This window comes from Vespa crabro, chromosome 19 (assembly GCF_910589235.1).
Source record: "Vespa crabro chromosome 19, iyVesCrab1.2, whole genome shotgun sequence".
Lineage (NCBI taxonomy): Eukaryota > Metazoa > Arthropoda > Insecta > Hymenoptera > Vespidae > Vespa > Vespa crabro.
This window is the reverse complement of record NC_060973.1, coordinates 3,930,001-3,941,639: the sequence shown is the minus strand read 5'-3', so window position 1 is coordinate 3,941,639 and position 11,639 is coordinate 3,930,001. Positions and strand designations below refer to the sequence as shown.

At 37.8% G+C, this 11,639-nt stretch overlaps 1 protein-coding gene across 1 annotated transcript; it reads right to left on the bottom strand.

Annotated features, from left to right (window-relative positions):
• Nucleotides 1-30: 30 nt before the first annotated feature.
• Nucleotides 31-3,120, bottom strand: LOC124430774 (extensin-like). Its single transcript, XM_046977781.1, has 3 exons — nt 3,103-3,120; nt 2,159-3,018; nt 31-1,138 (listed from the first exon to the last, which is right to left on the bottom strand). The coding sequence occupies exons 1-3, from the start codon at nt 3,118-3,120 to the stop codon at nt 31-33; spliced, it is 1,986 nt and encodes a 661-aa protein (XP_046833737.1).
• Nucleotides 3,121-11,639: the final 8,519 nt, after the last annotated feature.

Below are 11,639 nucleotides of genomic sequence, written 5' to 3'. Positions count from 1 at the left end.
TGGTTTAGAATTATTTTTAATTGTTATCTATCATCCCGTTTGTGGAATGTAGCTGATTGACGGTGGATTGGCTGGAGCAAATGATTGTTGCTGTTGACCTGTTGGAACAAACGATGTTTGTTGTTGCACTGCTGGAGCAAACGACGTTTGTTGTTGTACTGCTGGAGAAAACGATGGTTGCTGTTGTACTGCTGGAGAAAACGATGATTGCTGTTGTACCGCTGGTATCGACGGCTGATAATTGTACATTGGTGCTGCAGGAGATTGTTGCTGGTAACTAGGGTAACTGGGAACGTTTGTTGCGAGGTAGGTTTGCGCTGGTGGATTTACAAAAGTTGATTGTGCAGGACTAGGAACTGTTTGAAAGGCAGGACTAGGTATAAATGCTGGAACTGATGCTGGACCTGGAGCAACAGATTGATAAACACTTGGATAGGCTGGCTGAGCACTTATAGCAGCAGGGGCTGGAGAAACAGATTGATAACTAGGATAGCCTGCCTGAGCAACTACAGCAGTAGAAGCTGGAGAATAAATTTGAACAGGAGGTCCTACGACCCCTGGAACAGCTGGACTTTGAACATAATTTACAGCTGGTAGAGTAGGTGTACTTGACAGGAATGGCGGTGCAGGATTGAAAGCTGCTGACAAAGCAGTATTAGGTGGTGCTTGAATAGGATAAGTGGCTGTAAGAAAATTTGGAGCTGGTTGTGCTGCTGGAGCAGGAGCAGGAGCAGGGTAATACGCTGGGCTAGGTGCTTGAACATATGTCGGATAATTTGCGTCTTGTCCTCCAATTCCTGGACTCGAAATAGCCGGAACATTGTAGGATGCTGGCGCAGCAGCAGGTCCAGTTATTTTCGTGACTTGCGACAATGTTCCGGTTGACGTGAATGCAGAAGGACTTTGAGTATTATAATACGCTCCATTCGCTGAAGCAGTGTTCGATGGAGTGCCTCGAAAACCGATGTTGAAAGAGCTTGACGAAGTAGCGGTACCGCTTAGCTTCACTACTCCTGAATTCGCAAAAGATGAAGGAAAGGCGGAAGAGCCGCTTCCTGAAAGACTATTAAAAGCAGGTTGTCTGCTATTTCCTTGATCATAAGGAGGTAAATATGTTGGTGCGGGTGTAGAGCCAGGCCTAGATGTATAAACTTGTTGGTTATAAGCTGGTCGTGGAGAAGTACTTGGTGGTAGATATTTTGGTCCTGAAATAGGACGTCGTGATTGTGACGCTGGAGGAAAAGGACGTTGGGAAGGAGTATAAGTAGATGGTGACGGAGGCGACGGTGACAGTGGCAGTGCTGGTGGTACATATACTGGAGGAGATGGTGGTGGTGACGGCGGAGGAGGAGGCGGTGGTGGTGGTGGCGGAGGAGGAGGCGGTGGTGGTGGTGGCGGAGGAGGAGGCGGTGGTGGTGGTGGTGGTGGCGGAGGAGGAGGCGGCGGTGGTGGTGGAGGAGGAGGAGATGGCGGCGGTGGAAATGCGGGTGGCAAATATACTGGAGGAGGAGGCGGCGGTGGCGGAGGTGGCGGAGGAGGAGGCGGAGGAGGAGGCGGTGGCGGAGGTGGCGGAGGAGGAGGCGGAGGAGGAGGCGGTGGCGGTGGCGGAGGAGGAGGCGGTGGCGGAGGAGGAGGAGGCGGTGGTGGAGGAGGAGGCGGAGGCGGTGGCGGTGGCGGAGGAGGAGGCGGTGGCGGAGGAGGAGGAGGAGGCGGTGGTGGAGGAGGAGGCGGAGGCGGTGGCGGTGGCGGAGGAGGCACCGCGGGTGGCAAATATACTGGAGGAGGAGGAGGTGGAGGCGGCGGTGGAGGAGGTGGAGGAGGTGGAGGCGGCGGTGGAGGAGGTGGAGGAGGTGGAGGCGGTGGCGGTGGCGGAGGCGGAGGCGGAGGAGGTGGTGGCGGAGGAGGTGGTGGTGGCTGTGCTGGTGGTAAATATACTGGAGGAGGCGGTGGTGGCGGTGGAGGAGGCGGTGGCGGCGGTGGAGGAGGCGGTGGCGGTGGAGGAGGCGGTGGCGGCGGTGGCGGCGGTGGAGGAGGCGGTGGCGGCGGTGGCGGCGGTGGAGGAGGCGGTGGCGGCGGTGGCGGCGGTGGAGGAGGCGGTGGCGGCGGTCCAGTAGGAGGATAAGGAATTGGAGTTGGGGGTGGTCTCGATGGAGGATACCCAGTTGGAGGTAGTGAAGGCCGCGACGAAGGGTATGATGGTGTTATCGGTGGTAGAGTCGACGGAGTATATGATGGCGGATAAGAAAATGAAGGTGATGATGGTCTCGAAGGAGGGCCTGATGGTGGATAAGGGGTAGGTGTTGTGGGCGAAGGTGTTGGACTAGGTGGGTAAGGAGATTGGGATGGTGGAGGTGAAAGGGGAGGAGGTGGAAGTCTTGGTGGAGGTCGCGATGGAGGATAAGATGGTTGAGGAAAAGGTGTAGGTGATGGCGTTGGCTGGCGTGATGCAGGATATGGAGTTGAAGATATTATTATAACTTCTTGCGTTTGAGGTGGTGGTTGTGGGGATGGATACGAAGGAGGTGGTGGTCGTGGGGATGGATATGAAGGAGGTGGTGGTCGTGGAGATGGATATGAAGGAGGTGGTGGCCGTGGAGATGGATATGAAGGTGGTGGTGGCCGTGGAGATGGATATGAAGGTGGTGGCTGTGGTGATGGATAAGAAGGTTGTGGCTGTGGTGATGGATAAGAAGGTTGTGGCTGTGGTGATGGATAAGAAGGTTGTGGCTGAGGAGACGGGTAAGAAGGTGGTGGCTGAGGAGACGGGTAAGAAGGTGGTGGTTGAGGAGATGGATAAGATGGAAGAGCTGGTTGAAAAGGTCGATAAGGAGCAGGATAATTATAAGTAGGATAACTTGGATAGTTGTAACGTTGTGCGGGATAGGCAGGTACGTTCGAACCGACATTCTCAGTCGGTAAGAAGAACGGTACTCTCGGCCTTTGATAGTTATATCCGGCTTGTCGTCCAAGCCGCACTTGTCGCCCAGCGCCATAATTCAGCAAGAGTAGTATTTTCAACTGCGCGTAAAACAAGTTACCGTGAATAGGGGTTTTTTTTTTTCTAGAAAGTAACACATATCGACGACATAATTTTGAACTTACCCATTGTAATGGCTGCATAATCACTTGGAGCGTATAACGGATGAAACAAAGAGACGAGGGCTTTTATAGAGAAGCTGGTTTGTAAGATCCGCTCATGATGCATTTCCTTGAAGTCGACGAGTTTAATGACATTCTATTACATTTCTTATTATACTTAAGAGCAGTACTGAGATGCTGAAATTGCTAAAATGTGTTTACTATTACGGTTAGGCGTGACTAGAACTTTGGACTTCTTTCTAAATCGCAAAATTTGGGTAATATGATGTTGAACTTTTATTTCGCCATCCATTCTGTTGGATAAGAACATCTAGTTATGAGGTAACTGTAATAGGGCAAAAGAGAAACAGAATAACAGAGAGAGTGAGAATTATGATTTCGTTAGCACGGTATTGTGAGATAAGCGATATGTTGGATATTAAAATCGTCGTTAAATGTTATGACATATACATCACATCATTTTACACAATTTCTCAATAAGATGCGAGTAAATAACGAAGAGTTTACTTGCGTCTTTGGTTGTACCATTATATTCGAAGATGACGACCGAATCGTATCGCTTTGTCACACTCCATTCACTATGCAATAGTTTAATGACTTTCAAGCACGACATTGTGGAGTTAGTTTTGCGTAAAGGCATTATGACTGCGTACATCGCGGTCTTTAACCTCGAGATAAGTGAAATCTCAAAGATAATAATCACTAAGTTACGTGATACAATCTTTTATTTATTTATATTTTTTTTTAAATCATAATTTGTCCCAATTTTACTGATAATTTTTATTCGAACTTGACAATTATAATTATAATTATAATTATGATTTGACACGAATGATCTCTATCTACTCTTCATAAAATTTATTTAATCATTCTTAAGTGTAGGACGTTTCTAAGATGACAAGAAAATGACATGGGAATACTTTGATATTCATGCGCGTATTTTGGGGATAGTAACTTAATTAAGTTACTCTCTTAATGAGATCATTATATCCCCAAAATTATCTTGAAACGTTTCGATAGAAACGATCGAAATTAGTCTTTGTTTTATCCAAATATTTTTCTTCAAAAATTCGAAGGATCCTGTTGACTCTTCCGTAAAAAAAAAAAAAAAAAAAAAAAAAAAAAAAAAAAAAAAAAAAAAAGAAACAACTTTTGCGGTTAACTCTCGCGTATTACAAAATTCATGTCTCCCGAATAGACATCAAAGCGCATTTCAGACGTGCAGCTACGTGCTGTTACGTGCAGTTAAGCAAAGTTTATGGATGAACCGGACTGAATACTAACTGGATCTTTTACGTTGCTTAGACGAACGAAGAGAATTGATTTTTCTTTTTCTTTTTTTTTCTCTCTCTTCTCTCTCTCTCTCTTCTCTCTCTCTCTCTTTCACTCTCTCACTCACCCTCTCACCGTCTGGCTTCCCTTATCGATTTACGCTCTCTTGGTATATCGATTATCAAATGGTCGATATTAGAAATTTCGTATGTTTGGTCTATGTGTGTGTGTATATCGTTAATCTATCAACGTGATGAATCCCACAAATAGTAGGATTAACAGCTTTACGACGAGTCGAAGGTTGAATTGCAATACGGAGATTAGATTTTAAAAAGTATATGATCTATGTATACATACATTTGTATGTATGCATGCATTGACACGTCAGGTATACATGTGTGAATTATTTTCACTCATACATATTTCGATTCGATCGAATAACGGGGAAGTATTAGTAGATTATATAATAGAAAGTCCTTACGTAATCGTTGAAATTTTCTTCTACCATCTATTTCACCGTAGGATAGAAATGCTAGTGGACGTTGTTGCATTCTCCCTTCTGCATACAAATCGAATCCGCAGTCGTACATTTGCCAAGAATTTCTTATATCTTCCAAGGAAATAGAACTTTCTTTTGCAAAGGGGCAAGGCCGTTCTCGATAAAGGACGACGTAAAGAGAATCGAGTACTTCGATTTCCTTTGAATTAACATTTCTTGATCTCTTAAATGGGATTATCGATCTTTATTATTCTTATTGGAGTGTTTGAGGAAGGAAAGGGAAGAGAAGGGAAGGGAAGGAAAATTGAAATTTTTAGAATTATTGAAATGTTGATCTTATTTAAATATTATAGATCTTTTGGTAAGAAAAATAAAGCTTTTTTCTTTCAGTTTTCTTTTCTTTTTTTTTTTTTTTTTTTTTTTTTTTTTTTTTTTTTTTTTTTTAAAGAAATAAAAAAGAATAAGAGAATCGAGACTGATAAGAAATGTTGCTCGCTCGAAGTGGAAAAGAAATTTACGGGATTAGATCAGAAAATAAGAATTTTCTTTTATCTTTTCTCGATAATTTATTTAAGAAAGTAATGGCCAACGAACTTTTTAGAGTTATACGATTGTAATGATAACACAAAATTACTCTTCCTCTTTTTTTTTCTTTTTATTTATTTATTTATTTTTAATTTAAACGAAAATGCGAAGGAAATTAAAAGCTATTAAAAAAAAAAAAAAAAAAAAAAAAAAAAAAAAAAAAAAAAATTGATCGAAGCAAAAAAGACAAATGTTCAGAACCTTTTTGATTAGGAGGAAAACAAAAAATTTCCTTGTTTGCATTGAAAATAAAAAATGATTGTCCAACTTTCTTCTTTTTTTTTCTTTCTTTCTTTCTTTCTTTCTTTCTTTTAAACTTTTTCTTGATGTTGTCGATAAATTCGTTAAATAGATAGATCGAGAGAAGGAAGATGAACGGTATCGCGTGTTCGTGAGTGAGTAACAGTAGATTCGTTCCGAGAAATGCCCGACATAAAACGGAATCCATGATAAATTTACGGCATTTCGCACAGAGTCCGACCTATCTCGAGAAGGTACGTCGTTAAACGTCGTTCTTGTATCACGGTCCAAGACCAAGAGTTAAGCAATGGAATTAGGAAGAGCTTCGTTAAAAAACTTTTACATTCCTCATATTCAGAATCTCTTTCTTCCCTCTCTTCTTCTCCCCCTCTCTTTCCCTCTCTCTTTTTGTTTTTTAATTCGTAAAGAAACGAAGCATTAGCATTTTAAAGTGAGAAAGATATAGAAACAGAGAGAAAATATGCGCGCACAACCGCAATGAGAGAGAAAAGGATATGAAGAAAGAGAGGTAGATGAAGAAGAAGAAGAAGAAAGGGAGGAGAAGAGTAACGAAGGAGAGAGGGAGAGGGAATCCTGCAACAATTACTATCGTAATGCGGCTTGCACGTTGTCGGCCAGTTGCATGCCAGATGGCAGAGACGATTTTGTTGAGAATCTTACAGACGCAAGGCGACGCGACCCGACGCAGTGGTTACGTTCTACTTTGTGATTTTCTTTTAGCAATTCTAAACGATTTCAACGTCGTGGCGTTACATCAATGATAATGAATTTTTCTTCCTTCTCTTATTCTTCTATCTTCGTATTTCTCTTTATCTCTCTCTCTCTCTCTCTCTCTCTCTCTCTCTCTCTCTCTCGCTTTCCCTTTTCTCCACCTTTCTGCGTTGACATCACTGAGAATTCTTTTCGACTATCTTTATTCCTCTGTAGTTTAAGGGTTGAATGTATCTTATATCTGTGTGAATTGTGTCGATTAAAAGAAATAATAAATTCTAAGGATACAACGAGATACGTGTTAATATATTGAATCTTAAGAATTTGATAAGGTATCGATCTATTGGATTACTTTTTTTTTCTTCTTTTTTTTTTTTTTTATTTCATTCTATTGATTTATATACGATTTAAATGAAATGTTGAAAAACAACAAAAAAAGAAAAAAGGAAAAGACGAAGATGAAGAAACAAAGCGTGGAAAATGATTCAATCATTTCCACGTAAGATCACGTTAACATGAATTAGATATATGATTATAAAAAAGATTCATTTATTACATTAATAAACTAATATATGAAAAATATTTGAGATTTGAAACATTATAGTCAATGATTAAAGCCCGATACTTGATTATTATCAATCAAGCTAACTATCATATTTCCGTGTGTGTATTTCTTGAAAGAGAAGCTATTTCAGCATCTCTTTTTTATCAAGACCATCATTCTGTCGTATAGTAGGTAAGCATTAGACATTAGGCCGATGCATTGGGATTATAGCGTGTGCCGGTGCAGTTGGTGGACAGGTCGATGTGTCACCGTCGTTCTCTAGGGAAACGTCAAGAGATAGAAACGACGACGAAGAAGTAGGAGGGGGTGGAGGAGGGGGTGGAGGAGGGGGTGGAGGAGGAAGATGAAAGAGAAGGAGGAGGAGGAGGAGGAGGATGAGGAGTAGATGATGCTTGGTTACTACGAAGAAGACGATAAAGAAGAGGATGAAGAGAAGGGGAGGTGGGGGTAGGTTGAAGACAAAAAAATAAAAAAGAAAACTGCGAAGTAGGCAGGAGAACGTCCAGTTTTTGCTATGGAGTTAGTTACCTTAGACCGAGTAACATTCTCACATCGTGCTGCGGAAAAGGCAAGATCCCTCGATCTTCGTGCCGCGTCCTTCGAAAGCCTTAAGAAGTCGAGTTCTATCGTCGTAGTTCTCGTTCTCGTTCTCGTTGATCCTCCACCCTATCGAGAGACTTCTCCTAACTTGCTATGATTCTTTCCTTCTTTTTTTTCTCTTTTTTCTTTTTTTCTTTCTTCTTTTTCTTCTTTTTCGACGCTTATTGGATCATCAACTTTTTTGTCGAATATGTTCGGTAATGCTCGATTGTTGAACATATTGATCGTCTACTGGAGAGTGTTAACATGTTACTTAATATTTATTCAATATTTATATATTTATATATTCATACATATATATATATATATATATATATATATATATATATATAATTTATTATTGATTAAATATTTATGAATTTATATCTACGTACTTTTGTTTTTTGTTTTCTTTTTTTTTAGATTTGTTATAAATTAATAATCTTAAGTATCATTGAATATGTGTGTGTGTGTGTGTGTGATAATCGAGAGAATTCCCTTCCTACATCTCTCCAAACTCGACGGATCTTTCCTTCCTTAATCTTAATCTCTTTATCACCTTTTAAAGGCACGTCTACGTGTGTGCACGTATGTATATAGCAGAGTAATAAAAAGTTGATAAATTATGTAAACTTGAGAGATAAGGAGCCACGTGATTCCTTAAACCGAGAGATGCAACAAGTTATGACGCAAAGTGTATAATCATGAATTATAATTTTTTTTTCCTGAAATTTCCAAGAGTTTTCTTTCTTTTTCTTTTTCTTCTTCTTTTTTCTTTTTTTTTTTTTATAGATATTTTATTCGTTCTCTTATAGAAACAAAAAAAAATTTTTAGAATTCGTAATTAATAAATAATAAATAAATAAATAGTTTGAGATGCAATCAATTAATAGAAGACGTACAATTATAATACGAATAAAAACGTTTTTAATTTTCAAACTTTTCCGAGAGTTTTTCACTTTTGCAATTTTTTTTCTTTCCTCCTCTTTCCCTCCCTCTCTCTCTCTCTCTCTTTCTCTCTCTTTGTCTCTCTGTCTCTCTCTTTCTCTCTGTCTCTGTCTCTGTCTCTGTCTCTCTTTCTGTTTCTCATAGAATTTCGTTGATAGTATTTTCTACGAAGAAATTCGAAGATCTTAGACTTCTCTCGAGTATCGCCGGAACGCAGAGGAAGATGCTAAGTGGAGAAGCTGTGCTTACTATAAATAGACTCTTACGGTGGATGAAAGGATGGCAGGATGGGAGGGAGGGAAGGGTTCGAAAGGAAATTAAGACATAAAAGCACCGCAAAAATGTTGCGGTGTAGTCCTACTAAAACGAGCAGTCTTTTCTCTCTCATCTTACTCTTCGCGTCGCATCGCTTCTCGCGAAACGAAACGAAACGAAACGATACGAAACGAAACGAAATGATGAGAGGAGAAGAAAAGCGTGGGAATAGTACTCGTGCGTTTGTTACTAGCCAATTATTTAAGCTCTTTTTATCTTTTCTGTCACATTATTGCTCATACACTTTAAAGTTTCTCTTAAGCAATCGAGATCATTGACGTCAAGATCATTTCGATGAACCTTCGAGATTTTATTTGTTCAAATGAAATTTGTTTTTTCTTTTTTCCTTTATTTTGTTTTTTCTTTTTTATGTCTCAAGAATTTTATCTAATTTTTTTAAATTAATTTTTCTAATTCGTTGTAAAATAAATCTACCTAAACACATATACGAGTAAATGATAGTTTAGTAAATTTTTATTTGCGTTATTTTTGTTTTGTTTTGTTTGTTTTTTTTTTTTATATAAATCGTTATTTAAAATGTTTTGATTTATGTTATATCATAAATCATAAAAATCAATTAACATAAAAACTTAGTCATTATTTGGTTTACGTTCATATATTATTGGTATAGAATATTTTCAAATGACATTTGAAATATTTTATGTTACGATATCGTCTCGTGCGAAGGAAGTTCTTTTGTTGACACAACATGACATTAGATTTGAAGGACTCGTATAAAACGATGACATTGAGAGTCTGAGTTGTGTCTTTCTTACTTGGAGTTCCGGAAACTCGATCTTCCTTGGAAAACGTAAACAAAACATTCAAGAGGTTAAAGAGTGTCTGTCCTCTTCTCTTATTTTATTACTACGTGAGATGTTCAATAACATTGTTAGCTCTCTTCTTCATTGGTCTCTATATTTTGTACGTTTAGAGATTAATATAACTGATTTGTTATTAAATTTTTATTAACAATTATGGGTCTCCGTATGCAGCAACCTCCACGTGGTGAGACCTGGACTATCGATATTACTCTCGTTGTAACAAAATATACTTAATTCTTTTTTTACACGACATTACGAAATGACAAAGTTTAGAAAAGAAATGCAATTCTATTTTTACACTTTTATTTGACGGATATTTTTCTAAAACTAATCCATCGTATGAATGAAGTATTAGGTGTATATTATAATATCGCTAACAACGCAAGTACTATCGAGCTAATTGGCTGCATTGGAGCCATTCAGAAAACCAAATTGTTTATTCATAATGATAATAATTTTATATATTTAATATTAATTTATCTTTATAATTCATTATCATATATTTATTATTACTGAATAATATTTCATATGTAGCTTATATTTTAGAATAATTAAAAAGATTAGTAAAGAAAACTTTAAAGAACAATTATTTAGATCGTAACATAATAATTATAAAGTTGATTACTTTGGTTTTGGAGTGGCTGAAAATTTTGATATTTAAAAAGCATATATGCATTTATCAATTTGATGCTAATTAAAATTATGTATATTTGAAAACTTTACGAAACTTTTAGCTTCACGTTCGAATCACAAATTTGAACATATTAATTTTTAATTTTTTTTCCTTTTTTTTTTATTTTCTTCTTTTTTTTCCATATAAATCGACGTAATATTAGATGGAACATTTTTTGGAAAATAAATTCGAACGCGATATCGATACTTTGTTGTTGTTGTTTCTTTTTCTTTTGTTTTTCCTTCTAATGCATTGTAATCATGTTTTATCTAAATCAAGTGTTTCTATCCGTTTTACGAGGGATCGATAAAAAGGTGAAAAAGATCGATGATCGATCCATTTTCGAAACTATACACGCGCAAGATACTCGACATAGACGAAAGGTCGTATATACGATTGGAGTTGCGAACGCACCTGAATACAAGACGAGCAGGTAGTTAAGATTCCGGGCATTGCACTCAAAAGCGACGTACATTTGTCTCTTCGAAGTGGGAAAAAGAAAAAGGGCTTGAACTCGAACCCGAAGTAACGTATACGTCGATCGGTAAACTAAATTTTTGGTCCTCTTTCTTTTTTTTTTTCTTTTTTCTTTTTTCTTTTCTTTGTTTCTTTTATGTACATCGAAAAGAATGGTTCATTCGATTCGACGTCAAATTTTAGTATTCAGATCGTTTCTAGTTACAACAGGACGTTGTAAGAGTTTCAAAATCGTTCGTAATGGACTAACATTCTCATTTATTTGAACAGTTGAGGACAATTGTTTATATTATATCATGATTTATATCAGATTAAAGAAGTTAGAAGGGCTATTAGGAATACGTGGAAAATAATTTTTTATAAATACTTTTTAAAATTGAAATTTTTTTTTTAATTCTTTATATATATATATATATACAAATTGCATTACATTCATAAGATATATTAATCGTATCGACCAATCGTATTTGTCATTACATATAGCTACGTATATAAAAAAGAATAAAATTTATAGTACCTATAGGGATATTTCTTTTATTTCTTTTTTTCTTTTTTCTTCCTTTTTTATACAAGTTAAATTACATTCATACTAATCGAATTTCCGATTTATCGAATGGATCAATCGGGTTTGTCATTATCCATGCTAAGCGTATAAATTTCCTTGATAGTTTCATTGAAGAAAAATCGTTTTAAGTGCATTCGATAAGAGGATAAAGTCGTCTATTGAAAAAATAGGAAATAGTTAAAAGATCGAAGTCGAGGACATTTCGTTCGGCTTTAGATTTCCTCTCTCTCTCTATATATATATATATATATATATATATATATATA